Here is a 21,767-nt window from a genome sequence, read left to right as displayed (position 1 = left end):
TGAATGACAAATATCACTTAGGGGAAATATTCATTGATTTATTTTGTATGAGATGTACAGATACTACGTAATATTTACCATTGTATCCACGATAACATATGCAACTGTAGTTATTGCCTCTGTCGACACACTGGGCTGGAGTAGGACATGGATTTGTCTGACATAAGTCAACCTTCACTTGACACCTACGACCTTTGTATCCTGCACCACAGTGACATTTGTATCCTGCAATCAGGTCTTCACAAGAACCGCCATTGATGCATGGACTAGAGTCACATTCATCATACTGAAATTCGCAGTGGTCACCTCCATATCCTTCAGAAGAAAAATATTGGATATTTACTCACATAAAATAAGCCACAAACAATTAAAATTCCTGGGAACTAACTTTTTCTTTTCGCAGAACTAACCACATGGAGTTCAGGCCTCATTTGTTAATAATCATATAAAATATGTGATCTAAAGGATATGTCCAGAGACATGAAGAAAGTGCACGTTTAAATCTAATTGTCGCCTGTTTTTTATTTCAGTTTAAGAACCAGGTTCCAACTTTAAAATCATCGTTAGTGGTTTATGAAACTGAATTGTCCTTGCTGCCAGTAAGACTATAGTGGTTCTACAAGAAAACATGCAAACTTCAGACTAACCAGTACCCACTGAGTCAAATATATTAAATGTGTTATAAGAGAACGTGACGTTGACGTTCATCCTAATTTAAGATAATTGCTTTTGATTCATAAGCCGAAACCTTCAATCAGTATGGATAGATCTGTAAAAAAGCAAATGTTAAAGCTTTAAGAATTAGTATTTCGGAAAATAGGGTTTCTCTTTCCTATAGTGTGAAATAATCAAACAAAAAAGTGTGTAAGCATTTATGAAATATAAAAAAACAACAGAAAACAAACGAATAGTTTTTCACACCCAGTCTTTTTCCACTCCTGTCAACAAGAAATTGTTTGACAATAAGTACATATCGAACCGTTCTATTATTGGGGGAGTGACGCAATATCAAATTCAATTTATTTCTTCTATAACACTTATACAAACTGTTCACTTTAACTTTATAAACCTAAGTTTACAAGTTAAAATATAAATTTCGAAACTAATGGTACCTGTGTCTAACTTATAAATAATGTATATTTTCAATGTTCTAATTTAGATATGATGACAATAGATCTAGAACGTTCGTAAAAGTAATCCTAGAATATCTAGAAAGTTCGTGATGATGTAATAATCTAGACATTTTTAGGGCTTAAAGAAACGATTGTGAATTATAAATATGAGTAACCAGTGGATGAAGTTTCAATGTGAAGTTAGTCATTTTATGAATCCAGTATCAGGAAAGTTCTTCGGTGACATTTCTTAATCTATTCAGTTATTAAAACAAAGAGCGAGGAAAATTTCTAAGTCAGTTTATTTGTGAGTTAAGCGTACTCACAATTAATCAACGAAATTTTTGTAAAATGTTATTATTGTATTAGGCCTACAGCAGCATCTGTTGAAGTTAGGCCCACTGGGGAAAGTGGATATAATAACAAAAGTTAACGGAGAATTAATTCAGTTTTTTATTATTATATGGACTAACTTTCTGATTATTTTTGCCAAAAAATTGAAAAGGAACCACTAAAAAAAAAAACATTGCAACAATGCTTACAAAATTTGCTTACTTATCAATCGATTAACTGATAACTCTCACTACTAAAACTAAATACCTTCTCTTATAATAAACTGAATTACTCAATAACTTCTCAGTAACGCATTACTTCACTGATTTTCATATGTATAACGTACTCTTATTTCGACAGATTACACTTAAACTTCTGTATGATTCACAACATTTTAATCAGCTTTCTCTAGAAAACATTTAATCTAAAATGTTAAAATATAGCTTAAAATAAGAGAGTATAAAGCGCAGCAGTCATAATTATAAATAATTTTTAAAAATTTGTTAGTCACACTTATAAAAAGTTTCGAAACAACACAAGAGTTAATTAAATTGAGGGGATGTGCGAAACGAGAGCCCTAAAAAAACAAAAAGACCAATTACGAGAAAATGTAAAATAAAATGAGAACCTTGTTCTTTCACGCCCCTTCCCACAAAATAACAATTCATGAGTGAAAAATTTAGGTATTCATCATTACATGTCTCTTTCAATTAATTCCAACGAAGTTTTATGAAATGATTTTACTCATTTCAGAGAATCGCCAGTAGGGGAACAACATCACGAAAAGTTTGTTTGTTTGTTTTGGAATTTCGCTCAAAGCTACTCGAGGGCTATCTGCGCTAGTCGTTCCTAATTTAGCAGTGTAAGACTAGAGGGAAGGCAGTTAGTCATCACCACCCACCGCCAACTCTTGGGGTACTCTTTTACCAACGAATAGTGGGATTGACTGTCACATTATAACGCCCCCACTGCTGAAGGGCGAGCATGTTTGGTGCGACGGGGATTCGAACCCGCGACCTTCAGATTACGACTCGAGTACCTTAACCACCTGGCCAGGTGGCCATGCTGGGCATTACCACGAAAAGAAAACAGATAAAGGAGCAAACAATGCCTTATTAGGATATCCAGTGCTCTTGAGTAGTTGCATAAAGACACTATAAGCTTGATGGACCTCTCTCGATTAAACCTTAGATAATATTAATAAAATAGTGAGTGAACATTTCTTTATTAATATATCTTAGCGGAAATTACCGAAGAACGTACTTTGCTACATCTTTGCTAAGAAAATACACGAGCGCGGAGCACGTATTGCCTCAATAACATGTATTGTATTTCTCGTCACAGTTTTGCACATTTATCATTACGGTTTTGATATTTTAATGCATGCTGGGAATGTGATATCAATGACTAAACCTTCAATTAAATGTTTTGAAAGGCTGTACTTTAAGAATGAGTACAAACAGTGTTGGTTTAAACGCATCTTTTTTCAGGTAAACGTCAAGAAAAAGAACAAGTTTGTTTAGAAATAATAATCAGTGATGTCGAGAAAAATATGTAAAAATATGTAAAAACAACCTGACGATGACCGAAGAATGTCGAAACGTTGTTCGCTTCTCTTCGTAAAATATTTTCTCAACCCAAACGAGCCGTTTTTACATATATAAGTTTGTTTTGAATTTTGCGCAAAGCTACACGAGGGCTATCACCGCTAGATGTCCCTAATTTAGCAGTGTGAGACCCAAGGAAAGGTTGCTAATCATCGACACTCACAGCCAGCTCTAGGACTACTCTTTTCCCAAGACTCGGCATGGCCAGGTGATTAAGGCACTCGACTCGCAATCCGACCGTCGCGGGTTCGAATCCCCGTCACACCAAACATGCTCGCCCTTTCAGCCGTGGGGGCGTTACAATGTGACAGTCAAAGCACTATTCGTTGGTAAAAGTATAGCCTAAGAGTTGGCGGTGGGTGGTGATGACTAGCTGCCTTCCGTCTAGTCTTACACTGCTAACTTAGGGACGGGTAGCGGTGATAGCCCTCGTGTAGCTTTACGCGAAATTCAAAAACAAACAAAACTCTTTTTCCACATAATGAGGGGATTGACCGTGACGTTATAACACTCCCATGGCTGAAAGGACGAGCACGTTTCGTGGGATAGGGATTCGAACCGCGACTCGCAGATTGCAAGTCTAGCGCCCTATCTGGCTTTGAGCTTATTTGTTCTCAAGCACAAAACTATACAGTGCGCCGTCTGTGCTTTACAAATTGCAGTTATCGAAACGTAATTTTTTCCGTCATGACTTCTCAGACCTGAGTGACAAAGAGTTATGTTTGTGGATTCATAACAGCAGAGATAGCCTGAAGCATAGCTTTGTACTTAACTACAAACAAGACACCTTACCGAAGAGTTACTACTGAGTATTTAACAGTAAAGCAAAATTCTGATCAATTATGCTGTAAAAAATAGTAATGCTAAAGTTATCAAAATAACCAAGCTGTCATTTTCAGTTTTCCAGTAAAAACATACTTTTTAAATTCTAGATATTGTTTCAGGAGTTTCGTTTGTTTGTTTGTTTTAGAATTTTCGCACAAGAACTACAGGAAGTGTGCATTACCGTCCATAATTTTGAGCTGTTAGCCTCGAGATAAGATACCTACTTAACAGCGTGCTTCGCAACTTGACGAAGAGAGATTTGTCAAAAGAACACTGGTAATGAGGATACAACTTGATAAGTTATTAATTACATGCTAATAATGAACAATAATTCGTAACAGTTCGAGAGTACTTTCTTAGATGTGCATTATTCTATCGCTAAATGGATTATAGATCTGGGAAATACGTCTGTGTTCACTCTTGGTCGTCATTTTGAGGTCAAAAACCAATGTCAAAGGTTAATTGGACCTACTCTAACAAGTTTGTTTATTTAGTCACTTTATGAATTAAATGGTGTTTAGGGTGTGATATTATAGCACACTGTTTTTCTGAAAGCTCTAGTGTGTAAATTCTAGTGTGTAAGGGAGTGAATCAATTAAAAGTTCAAACTTATACAAATGTTAAATAAAATATTCATAAAAGTTATATTTTTGATTAAATAATACAAAACGAGTTTATTATATACAACAGCTGAATAATGATATGAGATCAATATGCTTACATTCTTGGTTATGTCTCTGTAGTTGAATAAAACAGAACACAGTTCTGTTGAAACAGTTAATGTAAATATATCTCAGAACGGCTGGTATGGGTATTAACACTTTTATTAATAGAGCAGAGAACAACGTTTATACTTTCTTAGATCATCTTCTTTGTTAACCTGAACACAAGTTAATACGTGTGTGTAGAGTTTATATGTATGAATATACATACGTGTGTACGTATATATGGACAGTTTCCTCTCGCTAGCGAGTAATCGGCCAGCATGCAGATGCCTTGTTTGTTTGTTTGTTTGTTTTGGAATTTTGCACAAAGCAAATCGAGGGCTATCTGTGCTAGCCGTCCCTAATTTAGCAGTGTGAGACTAGGGGGAAGGCAGCTAGTCATCACCACCCACCGCCAACTCTTGGGCTACTCTTTTACCAACGAATAGTGGGATTGACCGTCACATTATAACGCCCCCACGGCTGGGAGGGCAAGCATGTTTGGCGCGACCGAGATGTGAACCCGCGACCCTCAGATTACGAGTCGCACGCCTTAACATGTTTGGCCATGCCGGGCCCCTGCAGATGCCAGAGTTAGGATTGGTAAATTTTAGTCCTTAATTAACGTTCAGTGTTTGCTACGGAACCACTTAGGAGCTACCAATTTTTATTATATTTTTTAATTTGTTGTCACTTTACGTTTTTATGATGTATTATCCCATTAACTTACAAATGTCCTATGAAAAGTGTTGTTATTAATACCCCCAACCTGTGTTTTTGAGTGAAATTAACCTTTGACCCAATAAACAGTGCTTACTCGAAATGAAAATATTTTAAATTTCAAAGAGCCTCCAGTGGCATAGTTTTATGTGTGCGGAATTATAACGCTGAAAGGGGGCTTCGATACCCGTGGTAGACAGATAACAGCTCATTACGTAGCTTTGTGCTTAAGTACAAACAAACAAATTTGAAAGAATTTTTGATGATTTTTGAAGATGAGAAACGCACTTGAAATAAAAATGTATCTCAAAACTGCTTGTATGAGTATTAACACTTTTATTGATAAGGAGTGAACAACGTTTCAATCTTCTTAGGTCATCTTCAGGTTAAGGAAGAGAAAGTCTGCAAGTGACCGTTGCCGGACACATGTCTTTGGGACGAGAGTACAAACGGGTATAGGATTGTAGAGGGCGTTGCAGTTGGATGTTAGGTTATTAATTAGTATAGCTATAAAGGTGTTTAACCCCAATATAAAGGAAAACCTTTATACCTATACTATAGAAAGGAACACCCCAAGATCACTAAAACCAAAACACAATTAAAAACAGAAATCTGTAGAAAAATCAGCCTTACTGGATTATACATTCCCTGGAACTCAGCACATGAAACAAAACAAAAACTCAACATCAGTGATGACGAGAAAACCCACTTGTAGAGAAAAAGACTTCTATATTGGAGAAACAAGTAGAAAAATGGAAACCAGATTCAAAGAACACAAAAAGTCACCTTCACACGTTTTAGAACACTGCAAGTCAAATAAACACAACATAACCATAAAAAACACCCAAATACTAATAAAGAAACAAACACAAAATTAAAGAAGCCTTACTTATACAACAACTCAAGTCTAAAATAAACCAACACAAAGGAACACCTTTCTACCCATATTAATAAATATAATCAAACATCTAAGCACGCCCTCTACATTCCTACACTCACTAACACAACCGCCTTCAAACATGTGGTCAGCTATCAGTCAGTTACCTCTTCTTTTCTTTGTGAACCTGACGATGACCGAAGAAGGTCGAAGCGTTGTTCGCTCTTCTACATAAAAAATTTTCTCAACCCAAACGAGCCGTTTTTTAAAGCTCAACATATTAAGAAACCAAATAAACACAACCACAAAACTATGTTCACCACATAAAATTAACGATGAAATCAACAAAATAAAACAACACTTCATCAACATTAACAAATTTCCTCAAGAAACCGTGGAAAAAATTATATGCACACACTTAGACCAACAACAAACAATAAATCCCAAGATACAACAAACTACAAAACCTTATACTGCATACCATACGCTCCCAACATCAGCGGAAAAATAACCAGAATTTGGAAAACTTATAACAAAACACAGCATTCCAGTAAATACCAAATTTATTCAAAAACCAGGTACAAAATTAAAGTCCATACTACGTAAAAACTACACTGACACACACAACACCAACACAATTTATAAAATACAATGGAACAATTGCCATGACTTCTATATCGGAGAAACAAGCAGAAAAATGGAAAATAGATTCAAAGAACACAAAAAGGCACTTTTACACGTTTTCGAACACTGCAAGTCAAATAAACACAACATAACCATAGAAAACACCTAAATACTAATAAAGAAACAAACATAAACAAACACAAAATTAAAGAAGCCTTACTTATACAACAGCTCTGAGTTTGGAATCAAATATAACCAAACGCAAAATCAAAGAAGCCCTACTTATACAACAATTAAAACCAAAATTAAACCAATATAAATGAACACCTTTGTACCAATACCAATTAATAACCTAACATCCAAGTGCAACGCCCCTGGTCCGGCATAACCAGGTGGTTAAGACAGTCAACTCGTAATCCGACGGTCGCGGGTTCGAATCCCCGTCACACCAAACATGGTCGCTTTTTCAGCCTTGGGGGCGTTATAATGTAACGGTCAATCCCACTATTCTTTGGTGAAAGAGTAGCCCAAGAGTTGGCGGTGGGTGGTGACGACTTTCCTCTAGCCTTACACTGCTAAATTAGCGACGGCTAGCGCAGATAGCCCTCGTGTAGCTTTGTGCGAAATTCACAAACAAACAAAGCAACGCTCCTATAGTCCTGTACCCGTTTATACTCTTCTCCCTAAGACATGTGTCCGGCAACAGTCACTTGCAAATTCTCTCTTTGTTAACCTGGATATGACGTCGGAAGATCGAAACGTTGTTCTCTCCCTATCAATAAAAGTGTTAATACCCATACCAGCCGTTCTGAGATACAAATTTGAAAGAATTAGTTTTAAACAGTTGTTTTGCGATAGGTTATTGTAAAAATGGAAAACATCTTATCAACAGTAAAATGAAACCTATACCACGTGGTTTATATATTCAATTTTGCATACTAAACGTACAATGTTTTACTTTATTTTATTTTTTGTACGAGAGTCACATCAACTGACGTTTCCCAAGGTAACACGTGCAGCATCAGGTATGTATTTATTTGGATGTTCACAGAAACAGAGTTTGCAATTTGTTTATAACACGTTAAAAGTATTATCAAACAAATAGCACATAAAGACGGAGAAGTTTTCTCCAATTATTTCAATAGATTTAAGATGTAATAAAAAGCGACAAGTTTCATGACGACAAGGAACCCAGAGAACACTTTTTGAGTGTCATTTCTAACCTGATGATGACCTAAAGTGGTCAAAACGTTGTTAGTGATTTGGTGCGTCAAGTAAAGATTGTTAACACTAATATCAGCTGTCTTTACTGTATATATACATAAATGACAATTTTTAGCCTTCCTATAAGCTATCCTTTCAAATTGTTTTGTTCGCTTTCTGGTAACGAGGAGTTGTAAAAATATTCAACTCAACATCTTTTGTTATTGGGTGTATGATCGACAAAAAGCTGTAAACGACTTACAAGTATTCAAGTTTTAAGCAGTAGTTTATGAGTGTATAAATGGGGGTTAAGACCCATTGTAATATTTATATCTTTTAAAACTAACAACCCACTCACCAGGTAAACAGTAACACTTGTAACCTCCGTTTCCATCTTCACAAACACCATGAACACAAGGATTTGAAAAACACTCGTTGATGTCAATATCACAGTTCTTCCCCAAGAAACCTGGTCGGCAGTCACAAGTGTAAGCTGTCTGGTTTCCCCAACAAGTGCCGTTGTTTAAACACGGCTGACTATCGCAAAAGTTAACCACATCATCGCAGGACTGTCCGTGGTAACCTAAAGAAAATTAAACACACGTAAAGTAAAACATCGCTGATTATTTAAAGACTGTCTTTAAACCTTCACGGGTTTTTCAACTCCGTTCGTCTTATTTCATTATTGCTAGTTTGATTTTTTTTGTGAATTTGATAGAAGCTACTAACAAAAGAAACAGAATTAACCCATCATCATTAGAAACAACAACAAAAAGTTTTAGAAACGTGAAACAGTTTTAAATTATGTTTCATAAGTCACACAGTTAAGTGTTAGGTGTCGTTCTCTGATGGAATTTTGTTTGCTTCGTTGCTAAATGCAACTACACGATAATTTATTTAATCTGTTCCCACCACAGGTATCGAAACCCGGTTTTTAGTTGTATAAGCCTTTAATCTTTGATGTTCTAGTTTTTGTATTAAGTGTTCAAAATGTATCTGATTAAAATTTAAAGTAAAAATATATTTTAATTTACTTTTAAAATTTTAAATTATTTGCGTTAATTTGGTTCAATATATTCTTGTCCATAGGGTCTCTGACAGTAAAAAAAAGTAAAATTTAAAAAAATGTATGAATGAACTGTAAGAAAATCCCATATAATATTATTTTCGTGAGATTATAATGCTTGAATGTGATTTATCTATGTACGTACTTTTATTGTCATGAACATCCATCACTGCTGTTATGATGTGACAATTTATGTGAATTATTAGGTGTCATAGTTTTAAAAAAATACTGAATTATTGTACGATATAAATATTTTGTGATTAGTTTTTGCAATTAAATGTTTGAACTTCGTGAAATAATGAATTATTTTTTTAATGTCTAGACTTTAAAACAATGATGTAAAAACTGTCTGGAATTTTTTAATTATAACTCGAAGATAATTATACCAGAAATTTTTAGTGACTGGTTGGTTATATAACAAAGCCTTTAAGTTAACGAATATAGTTTTTAGCGATTAAATATTAGGGAAAGAATAGTTTTAAGAATTTTCTCTCTCTTCGTGCCGTATTTAGTTTTAACGTTGAAAATCATAGCTCTCCATAGGTTCCTGTCTTTTATAATTTTCAAAATCTCAGTTTCACTGACATCCATCCATTTGCTTATGTCACTGACGTAATTTAACTTTGATCTTCTTCGACTTTTACACCCTCTATTTTTCCAGTAATTACCATATTTTCGAGTTCTTCTTTTCTCATCATATATCTTAGGAAACTCAGTTCTCTTTCTGTTTCGGTTAGGATCAGCTTCCTAGGTGTCTTCAGTTCACTTCATGGCAATCAGAGAGCACACAGTACAGTCATTATAAGTAAATAATCTGTATATAATAAAGCTGTTAGGTTAGAATTAGGCCTATTTATATTCGTGGAATCAATGACTTGTATTTGATAAATCAGAGAAGGTGAAACCTGGATGGATTTAGAAGCAACAGTGCAAGGAAGTATGGAATATGTGATTTAGAAAATAACAGAATATGATGAATATTCTTTTATCTTATAACGTTATTAAGTTAAGTAAAAGTGATATCCACGTCTTGGAAGTTGTATGATTCCAACCTGAATAAATCCTTATGATATGAGAGTATGGATATTTTACGTCGAAAAGCGCTTTTACTGATAGCTTTCCTAAAATCGATCAATTTTCGATGGTTTCACACTACATGCGTAACGTAAAAAAAACAGTTACGATAGTATTCTGATGTTCGTGTGATTGCATTACTACTACATATAAAGTTGTCAATTCTCCTTGTTTAATATATTATATGTTTACCAGTGAAAGGATAAATGCTGAGAACTAACAACTGTCGTTAGCACTGTTGATGTTTCTTTGAAGTTAAGCACAAAGCTGCACAAAGGGCTATCTATGCTCTGCCCACCACGAGTATCGATACCCGGTTTTTAGAAGTGTGAGTCTACAGACACACCGCTGTGCCGCTCGGGGCAACCTTATTGGTGCTCACGTCTAAGAAGTCAGAGATCTTGAAAGCAAGAGTTTCTGTGTTATTTGAAAACTTTTAATATGAATAGTTTTAATACCTTGTACCTTTCGCTTAATTGCACTCTATGTAAAGTTAAAGGAGTTAAAACAATCTCATTGTAATCCATTATTATTTTAAGTATATTGAAAACATTTGATATCGATTCTTATTATCTTGGTTTTTAGTATGAGTGACTTTTCATCTTTGTAAGATCTGTGGACCGGTAATACGTTCATTATTTATTTGTTTCTTTTCTGCCAACATAGTTTCAAAGAGCAGAGATAACTGAATCATGCCACAGAAGTGAAATACATAAGTTGCGGACTGAAGATGTGCCTAAAATCATTTACATATTATACGTTTGATTATTATTTTTTGCTCACTATGATTACCTCTTTACTATCTCTAATGGACAAGTAATAGTTCCATGAATGTTAAGTTTGTCCCAGTTTTATCGAGATACCATGAGTGACTTTCATGATTTTTTAAAATATGTTAAATCTTGTTATGTTTTCTTTCAATGAGGGTTGTTTATATTCTTACATTATGTGAAGTTAGTTCCTTTTTTATTCGTTCTTTTAACTTACAGTAATTTTGTTACATTGGTTACATTCTAAAGCTAATTCACACGCCAATTTCTCATATTTGTGGTAACAAAAAGATGACAAAAAACTTTTTTGTGCTATTCAAAAAATCATGACATTTCATATGTTCATTAGAAATATCCTGTGACTACATTTGTTTTCTGTTCTGAGAAAAGCTATGTGAACTTGCATCTAACAAGAGCAGTTGTATTTTAGTGCAGAATAATGTAAAGTAACCTAGTTATCGTACGAATAATTCTAAGAGAAAATATAACCGATTCGTGTTGGATTTGGAACAATGTGAATCATTCTCTGTTGACCCAGAAACTAAATCTTATGATATGGTATGTATTGCCATTTCATCCAAACCAATTTAGGAGAGCATGAAGTTTATACTGCTTTTATAGGAACTCCAATACAACAACCAACAGTTCCGCCGCTAATGTTTCAACGAGCAGACTACAGGGATGGCTTTGAGATAATACCAAAGAAATGTTAGATTGTCGAGACCTGTCCAGATTACACAAGCTTACTTAGCAGTTTCTGAACGTTTTTAAACCTATTAAAGCCAAAACGAAGACACCAAGACTTACTTCATCGACACTAATGGTGTTAAAAAATGATGCATTGCTGGTGTTTCCGGAAGAAGATCCAGCGGGAATTGGTGACCAAATATGGGATTTACGCCAACCACATCACTAGAGCTTCCTCCAATATATACCCTAATAATAATTATTACACAGAGCCCAGAAACTCTTCGAGTAAGAACACGACGATAGTGATTACCAGCAACTAAAAATACTGCAACTGAAGATTGCCAACAACATTTTAACAACTAAATAGACATAATGTATCGACAATTTACAATATATATTGGTTACCACTGTTTGTTCTTCAGGTATTTAGGTTTATGGGTGATGCTTTATTCTCATTTTGACACAAACGCCCTAAATGTAATACTTCCAGATGTGTTGTTTCTGGAAGAAAGGGAATTCTGGAAGTATTGCCCTAAAAGTAGTTCATGCAGGCATAAACGTAACTCTTCTAAGTAATTAGTTGTTATGAGATATCACAGAAGATATCTGTTGATTGCAAGCACATGTTTTTTAAGTAGTTCTTCACTGGTTATAAGATATACATAACTGCAAAATATTGTTTTAAAGTATTTTAAATGCTTTAGGGCGGCATACTGTTTTGATATTTTCTATCTTTGCTATTTTAAAATGTCAACAACAACCTGACGTGAAACAAAGATCATAAAAAGCTAGTACATGTTATTCTATAAACTTTTCGATTTTGAAATTGTCCAGAAATATTCATTTTATGTATTATTATAAGGTATTATGAATTGTGACTAATTCTTTACATCTTACTATAATGGGTATAGTATGTGTGTATAATCCAACTCATGAAAACAATGTAGCACCATCTACTGAATGACACCATAAATATTTCACACTTTAGGATTTCAAAATTCAGTGTGCAAAAGAATCATTTATTTATCACAGAATGTAGTTTTAAAGCCCCCCAGTGGCACAGCGGCATGTCTGCGGACTTACAACGCTAAAAACCGGGTTTCGATACCCTTGGTGGGCAGAGCACAGATAGCCCATTGTGTAGCTTTGTGCTTAATTCAAAATAACAACTGATAAATATCTCGCGCCCGGCATGGCCAAGCGTGTTAAGGCGTTCGACTCGTAATCCGAGGGGCGCGGGATCGAATCCCGGTCGCACGAAACATGCTCGCCCTCCCAGCCGTAGGGGCGTTATAATGTAACGATCAATCGCACTATTCGTTGGTAAAAGAGTAGCCCAAGAGTTGGCGGTGAGTGGTGATGACTAGCTGCCTTCCTTCTAGTCTTACACTGCTAAATTAGGGACGGCTAGCGCAGATAGCCCTCGAGTAGCTTTGCGTGAAATTCAAATAAACAAACGTAATTTTAAACAAAAGCACTCTTCTCACAAAATCACGATTTTCACTACGACTGTACGTAAGGGTTTGATTATATCTGTATTAGTGTTATTTTAAATATAGTAGTAAAATATGGAGTTCTTAAAAGTATTATTTTCAATAAATTCTTTTTTTTAGAAAATATCTACTTTTTCTAATTATATTTTTAAATGGGGTATGAATACTATGATTATTAATTACTAGAACGAACAGCCGCCGGTGACGTCAATAACAAACCGAAACGACGTCTCTCTTGGAGTTAGTACTGTTCAAATTCTCTTTTATATCTATACATAAATCAAAGGCACTAGAATTATCACAGGAGAAGGTATGAACAATGTCTCTTACCATGAGGACAAAGACACTGGAATGTAGTATCAACAAGTCCTTCTGTGATATCCACACAGAAGCCACCATTATTACAAGGGTTTCCATGGCAACCATCTCTTTCTTCACAATAACGGCCAATGTATCCTGTGCAGCATTTACAAGTGAAACGATTCTAAAATAAAATACAAAAATCCTCATTACACTCTTTTGAGGTTATTTTCTAGTTATTATTAATAATAAAGTTTAATTTTTTCACAAACTCATTTAATCCAAGGATGGTTAGATTAGAAATCTATGAAACTCGAAAGGTGGTTGATGAATAGCTAAGTTTTGTTTGTCGTCTGACTAGTTAATTTTTGTCATATATTGTTTAGTTTACGAGAAACGATGCAACACGCTGATACCAAGTTGTACCAGTACCTTATGTACGTTACAAAAAGGAAACTAAAACACTGGTATTTACACTTCGACACCAGTGAATCCCGCAAACTTAATAATGGTTGTAGTTACACACAAGAACTTCGTACAGATAAACAGCCTGCAGGAGGCTCTTCAAGCAATGTCACTTATTGCAATTCGTAAACTTAATATAGGTTCACAGCCGCTTAAACAACCTTAAATCACTAACTTCGTGACTTGTCTAAATCTTAACATAAAATTATGCCCTAGATTTGTTGATTTTGTAGCAATGATTATTTCGTACTAGACACAAAAGCTGATTAATTTCTTTTTAGTAAACAACCAGATAAGATAATTTATTTTTTTAATCTCGTTAAATTCAGTTTCTTTCGGTTATCTACAAAATCTCACTGCAATTCGAAAACAACCATCCAATATACGATAGATTAACATTATATGATGGAAAGACGGTGTGGGAACTCTGAGACAGTGTCAGTATTCGAAAACGTTCTGTCTCACGCGCAAGGTGTTTTAGAACACCTGAGCTTTTCAGTTGGAGAAATAACCCAAAAATATATGAACATTGTATTTACGATCAAGCGAAGTTTGTTGCTCAGTTTTGTTTCTGAATTTATGGATTATGTCACATAGGAGAAACTGTCACTTTATCAGTTCCACATATATAAGTTAAAACTCTAAATGTGAGTGAAAGAGCTACACTTTAAATCTTTTGAAGTTAGTGGTTTGTTAAATGCATCGCTTACGTTGCAATAACAATAAATAATGAAAGGTAAGTACAGAACATTCAGTGAAATTAAAGACAACAATGTGAAACCAAGCTTTACGAATAAGCTAAGTTATTTTTTATACACTCTTTTTACCCTCGCTCCCCTTAGGGTATTGTAACTAGGTCCGAATGTGTCTGTGCGTTTCGAGGACTAACAAATTGATGTACGCAAGCATTTTATACAAGACGGAAAGTCAATGTTGGATTATTTCGAAATCTGGTCTGATGTAGCCCTAATTTGGATTCTGGATCACTTTGAATTATTGTTCTAATAGGAGAGATGGGCATTTCCGCGGTTTTGGATTAATAACTGTAAATTGTGATCGGATTTGAACCAAATTTTATAAACACATTAAAGTTAAGAATCACATTGGAAAAAATGATCCGGATTATTAATAATTCCGGACCTGAGAAGTTGAAATTTGACGTTATCCGATATAAATTCGGTGCGAGGTTATATAATCTCTCTGATTGTTTTTATGGATGTTATATACTTCTCACTGTAACAATAACTACCACTTGAGTATTATAAATTAATTATCATAATTCTGAAGAGTGATTTATGTTAAAAGTTGTTGTTGATCGTATTTGATCCCAGGATCATTGTTTATACCTTAAAATTATTAGAGTACAAAAAAGGGACCAGATCATTTCTGTGGCTATTACAGAAGTTGAATGCGTTATATTAATAACTGGTGTGACTGAACACCTTATCTTGGTAAACACACACCCATTTGGCCTTGTTTCCATACAAAGCCGATAATAAATAGAGTTTAACTTAACCCTTGTATCTGCTCTTTTCACCCGTAACTTGCTCCTGGCGCCGTATCCAGTGATGATCATGAATCGAAATTAATTCGCGATAAACTGTGTACCATTTTTTGTAAATTTCTTTAACTTATTAACCATCAGGAAATGGCACAATTCTTGTTACAGTTTTCAAGCTACAAATATGCTTCCAAGACGGGAATATCTCTTGTACTTAATAGAACTGGAAGGTAACGGAATATGCAGGATAGGTACCAAACCAGGTTAGTACGTGGTGACGAAGCATACTTGTAGCTTAAAAACTGTAACAAGAATTGTGACATTTTCTGATAGTCAATAAGTAAAAGAAATTAATGTATGGATAGTTTTCAGTCGGAAAGTGCCAAACAATATCGAAAGGTATCAAAATTCAGTTACACATTATTCTTTTCCGGATTTTATATCGTCTGTGGTTGTCAGATGACTTGATGATTTTCATATATTTAAAATCAATTCACTACAACGTGTTATTCTTGCCGTAATAACAACGCAATCGTTCAACACATACAGTTAAAAGTTATTACTGAAATAACTCATAAGTTAAAAATGTTGGTGCTAAAAACACTGAAGATATTCAACCCTATCGAATATATATATTAAGTATAGAAAAAAAGATTTATTGTGACAACATTATGGAGTATCCACTTCTTTCTTAATTTCGGGCACTATTACAATAACGATGTCAGTGATTGATATTATTTAGTAACATACAAGGTTACAAAGGCCCTATATTCAAGCAACAGTCTAGAGACTTCATTTCCCTTTATCCGCTTACGATAATATATTTTTAGAAAGTTTACTTTCACTGAGTCATAGTACGAATTGAGTAATAGTAACAAAAATAAATATATTTTCATCCTGTGTGTTTTCTTATAGCAAAGCCCCATCGAGTTATTGGTGAACCCACTAAGGGGAATCGAACCGCTGACTTTAACATTATAAATCCGTAGACGTACCGCTGGACTAGCGGGGAGCTATTTCTGTCCTCCTTATACTTCTATGATTTCGTTGACTGTTGGTTAATAATTTTACTAACTGCATGACTATTACGTCAAAACGTAGTATGAAACTTCTACATATAGTAACCTGTCGTATAGATAAAGAGAGAAGGGGAAAATTCTTGAATACGTTATGTTGAGTTCAAGCCCAGACTTTCTTTTAACGTTTCAGTTTTTTTCACGTATAATAATTTGTGTTAGAGTGTTTACTTTTGTTGATTCATAACTTGAATTAGTCAAGATTACTTAGAACACCACCCAACTCCAGGTGCAGATAAGATTATCTAAGTAAATCACGTGACATGTCGTTAGAGTACAAGTCAGAATAGTTCTGCTGTTGCCACATGAGGGTGTTATCGCATTATTTCAGGTTCTCCTAGTGGCTTAGCGGTATGTCTGCGGACTTACAACGCTAAAATCCGGGTTTCGATACCCGTGGTGGGTACAGCACAGATAGCCCATTGTGTAGCTTTGTGCTTAATTCAAAACAACAACATTACTTCAGAATATATTACCGTGTTTATACTAAACAACTGTCATGTGACGTCACAGTATTTCCACTAGAAAGTACTGTCATAAATATCACATAAGTAATACAAGTTGCCACCAGGGTACTTTATCACAAGATATGTGACACATAGTTAAGATCAGTTTTCTTCCTTTTTTATAAAAATACTTTGATTATTAATGGGATAATAATGCGTTGAACATTATTGACTACATCATAATTTTTGCATTTATATTTATTAGTTGATTTAAACAGTCTATCATTTATTCGTTGGTTGTGCATAAGTTTAATTTCGCCTGTTTGACCACAAAGGTACACACTGCTCACAGCGCACCACAGGGAATCGAATCAGCCTTGCCAGACCGTAAACTTAGCGCTGGGACCTGACATGGTCTAGTAGTTAGGGTGCAAGACTCGCAATCTGCAAGTTGCAGATTCGAATTTAGGTTACCGAACATGCTCACTCTTGGGGACGTTACAATGTGACGGTACATTCCAGTATTCGTTGATAAAAGAGAAGCCAAGAGATGGTAGTAGGTGGTTACGATCAGCTGCCTTTCTCTAGACAAGCACTGCTAAATTAGGGACGGATAGCGCAAATAATTCTCATGTAGCTTTGCGCAAAATTCTAAACAAGCCAAATAAACCATAATTTAGCGCTGGGTCATGTACTATATTAATGTGGATAATGACTATTTCCAATTATCTTTGATTTCGTTTTAACTACAATAATTCTTTGACTTTTAATTATGGTGAAATACAAGTTATTTATGACTATATGAACTTTCTTTTTGACTTTCTAAGTTATAGAACTGATTTAACTTGTATTAAGTTCATTGGTAACTATCACCAACAAGAATTACATATTGTCACATAATGATCGTTCTCTGTAGTGGTTAAAGTTCACTAGCTTCTCATAAATACTGCAAGCAAAAATATGTAAAACAACATATAAGTGAGATAGGTTGATGTTTTACTGGAGTTAACATAACGAGGCAAAATTAACTCTAATGAAACTCCAACGTCTCTGTGTTTATTTTCTTTCATTTTTAGCTGCTCTATACTTATGTAGTTCCTGTATTATGTACGATAGGTGGCTGATAAAGACGTCTGAGAGACACATTTTGATGTGTAATGAGCTCACTAGGCCAAATTACATTGATTACCATTTACAACCACTTCGTTGGTGTACAGTATTTGCACATACTTTAGGAACTGAACATGATCCTATATTTTCTAAAACTGATTAGAAGCTCACATAGCTAAAATCCTTCAAGTCACCACAATAATTAATTGTAATAAAATAGAAGCCTAATTAAAGCTTAATAGAAAAAATATTATTACCAAAACTTAAGTTATGCAAGACAAATAATCAGTGTCACGTGACTACTTTAAGAAACTTCATGTAAATATATTATGATAACTTTATGTTACCAATATATATATATATATCCCTACCAAGTGTGACGTCATATTGTAACATCTTATAGGACTAGTCACATTTCATGTGAGTCGCTTTCTGTAAGTAGTTTCATTCCACATATTACAACTTCTAGGTGCTTACATGTGAAATTACTATAACGCCCCTTTCCCCTTTACCCCGTAAGCAATTATTGTGAGCTTCAACGGACACTTCTTGTCATATAAATTATCTCATATAAATGCGATAAAATGAAACAAAATGTAGTCAGGGGGCGAAACGTATTTATATTTATGTGAGCCGAATGTTTCGAATACATTAAAATATTATTCGTTCTTAACCACTGTCTTTGTTTCACACGTATCTCCGTCTTTTTTTCCATAAAACCTTTTTTTTTTTTCACTCTTGACCCGTTTGGTGAGTTCTTAAGTATAAATGTAGTTTTCATCAGTTTCTAACGTAAGTGTAACAACTACATATACATCCCTAAGTGTATTTATGAATATATTTAAAACCTGTCACCACGTTATGAGGTATTTTCATTTAAATGTAACCCTTAATGTCCACAAATATACAAACATTGATTATACAGAGTAATCATTGCGTGTAATTTAATTTTTATGGATTTAAAAAAACTGTGTTCTACTGTACTATTCTAATCAATTTTAAAATGCAAAAATGATACAAGGAAGTAGTGAGCAGAGTTATAAGGTTTTCCTTCGTTTTAGTTCAGAATATCTGGGCTCTTAACGTTTTTTAGTAAAAACAACTGACATTATCAAACAAGTTACAGGTATTTAACAATGTGATTTATCTATGTACAAATAATTAAATATATTATATGCTATTATAGACTTCCTAAGGCGGCCAATATCTCAAACAATAGAAGATGGTTTAGGAAAGACGTTCTACGCGTTTATGTAGGTACGTAATTAGAACACCAGCAACTGTCTTAAAGTGAACAGAAAATATTATAAATAGAGCACGCTCCAATAAAAATAACAAAAACAGACCTTCTCTGAATCGGCGACACAGATCCCTTTTCCTGAGCATTTTTCCTCTGCGGGCGACGAAGCACATTCTGAAGATCTTACGGTCACTTGTAGTTTCCACACTAGCTCACATTCTATTTCCACTGACTTCAGATGAACTGGTGTGTAAAAGTTATGTACGTGCTTTGATTAGTTATGTCTTATTCGATGCCTTTATATGTTTTTGGTTGACTATTTCATTGACAATACATTGACGAAAGACCATATTGTTTTCATGAAAGTGATATATTTAGTGTTACTAATTATTGTTTTCTTCTTTTCTTAGATACCATGGGTTTTACTTTTTGGTGGATTAACAATCACAAAATAATAAATGTGTTTAAAATATTATCTATACTGACGCAACACGTCAAGTAGTTTTTTTTTGTACATAAAGTTTCAATAAGAACATTGTGTGTATTAATTCAATAACATTTCTGAGACATTTCTAATTGTAACATTGAAGATAAAAAAATCGTTTTATGACCAATGTTTTGGTACTATTTATCTATGACGTTGTTTAACAGAAAATACGAAATCATGCCAATATTAGTACATTTCTAAAACATTTTTCATAGTAAAGTACCTTAGGTTTTGAATACTTACTGACTAAATATTTTTTTCCTGGAACAAGTAGATCAAATCTGAATACGTAATTTCTAAATGTCCCAAGTCTCCATTCGTCAATATCTAGTGATGACGACATTTCTATACATCCAAAATTCTCATCTTCAGTGGCGTTGATTATTCGTAACTGAGCGCTGTCGTTTGACTTTGGGTCAACGCTCGTTTGAAATATTCGAAAGCTAAATGTTCATAATAAACAAAAAAAAAAGACAAAGAAATCATTCTTTCTATCGAGAAACTTTTATTTTCATATCATATATTATGTTGAACGATTTTATGAAATCATTCGAGTATACAGTGTCTAAGAATGGTCACAAAAATTATAAGTTTTGAAATAGAGTAATGACAATTTTAATGTGGAAGATGTCTCCCTCTATAAATTAATTAATCATGAATGGAGGTATTTTAAAAACATTTATAATGTTTTAAAGTGCCCTCTGGGGGGCTAACGGTAAATTTATAGACTTATAACGCAAAAGTACAGAGCCCAATTCCCGATAGCGGAGGGATTTCAGATAAGTCAGTGAGGTGTATTGGGTTGAAATGAAAAACATAGAAATATTATTCTGAGGGTCGCGGGTTCAAATCCCTGTCGCATTAAGCATGTTCGCCTTTTTAAACGTGGGGGTGTTATAATGGTACGATCAATTCGTTGGTAAAAGAGTAGCCCAAGAGTTGGTGGTGGGTGGTGATGGCAAGGTGCTTTTCCTCTAGTCTTATGCCGCTAAATTACGGACGGCTAAAGCAAATAGCCCTCGTGTAGCTTTGTGTGAAATTCAAAACAGAGAAATAACAAAAGAAACTGGAAAAAGAGATATAAGTAAAATTCAGACATTTTTCAAGAATTGTTTTCAATAAATGTTATTTCTGATATTCTTATGCAAAACTACAAACTCAAAAGACAACTGAAAAACAACAACAGATAAAAATAGAAGTAGATTATACGTCGTATTGGTGTATTTTACTAAATAAGTGGTATTAACTGTCTTTCCGACTATTTGTTTGTTTACTCTATAGACACTTGTTGTTTTGCATTAAAAACACATATACTAAAATAGTGAATTATCATTTATTGATGAAAATGCTATTTGTCAATCTTACAATAAGGAAACACGTACTATTTTGGCACTTGCAGGTTTTTTTATGAAGGACTATTTACATATGAATAAATCCACATCCAAAATTAAAGTATTGAAAAAAAATTGTTTACTAGAAACAAAACAACTCTTCCATGAATATATTATATTTCTTCATTTCGTTGTCAAGATCAATGGTTTCGATAGGTATCAAACCTGGAATCTAAGGATAATAGTTTTTAATGTATTTTAAGAACAAAATAAGCGAGGTAAGAAACAAATTACTGAAGTGTTTCTGTGAGAAATTCCTTACTTAGTATATTATTAATTTCCTTGTTATAAGTTGTTTCAGTGCTAATATTGTACACAGACAGACAGATAATACACAACTTAAAACCTGGAATGGTCACGCAAGTAATAAAATATTAATTTATGTACTAAATTATATAGTTTATAACTATCCGTAAGTAAACTAATGCTACCACACGTTCTTGTTTACCCAACGAATATTTCAATAAGGATACCATTGAAAAAATATGTATAAGTCTATTTACATCATTCGTATTCATAAAAGTGAGAATGAATGAAATGAAAAATGCAAAAGTTGTTAGACTGATGAATGGATTCATGAATGTGACAGTGAATGAACCAATATATATGTAAATGTGAAGATGAATGAATTGATGAAAGGACGATATATAAAT

General features: G+C 34.1%; 1 protein-coding gene across 1 annotated transcript in view; it reads right to left on the bottom strand.

Annotated features, from left to right (window-relative positions):
- LOC143245121 (uncharacterized) overlaps positions 1-21,767 on the bottom strand; it is a 72,859-nt gene that overhangs the window by 13,563 nt on the left and 37,529 nt on the right. Inside the window, exons 3-7 of the mRNA XM_076491036.1 lie at positions 19,967-20,166; positions 19,343-19,479; positions 13,429-13,582; positions 8,364-8,588; positions 79-315 (exon numbers count right to left, since the gene is read on the bottom strand). Coding sequence (XP_076347151.1) covers positions 79-315; positions 8,364-8,588; positions 13,429-13,582; positions 19,343-19,479; positions 19,967-20,166 — 953 coding nt within the window. The remainder of the gene's footprint in view (positions 1-78; positions 316-8,363; positions 8,589-13,428; positions 13,583-19,342; positions 19,480-19,966; positions 20,167-21,767) is intronic.

This window comes from Tachypleus tridentatus, chromosome 1 (assembly GCF_004210375.1).
Source record: "Tachypleus tridentatus isolate NWPU-2018 chromosome 1, ASM421037v1, whole genome shotgun sequence".
In the NCBI taxonomy this organism is placed as follows: Eukaryota; Metazoa; Arthropoda; class Merostomata; order Xiphosura; family Limulidae; genus Tachypleus; species Tachypleus tridentatus.
The sequence above is the reverse complement of the archived record's forward strand: the minus strand, read 5'-3'. Positions and strand labels throughout refer to the sequence as shown.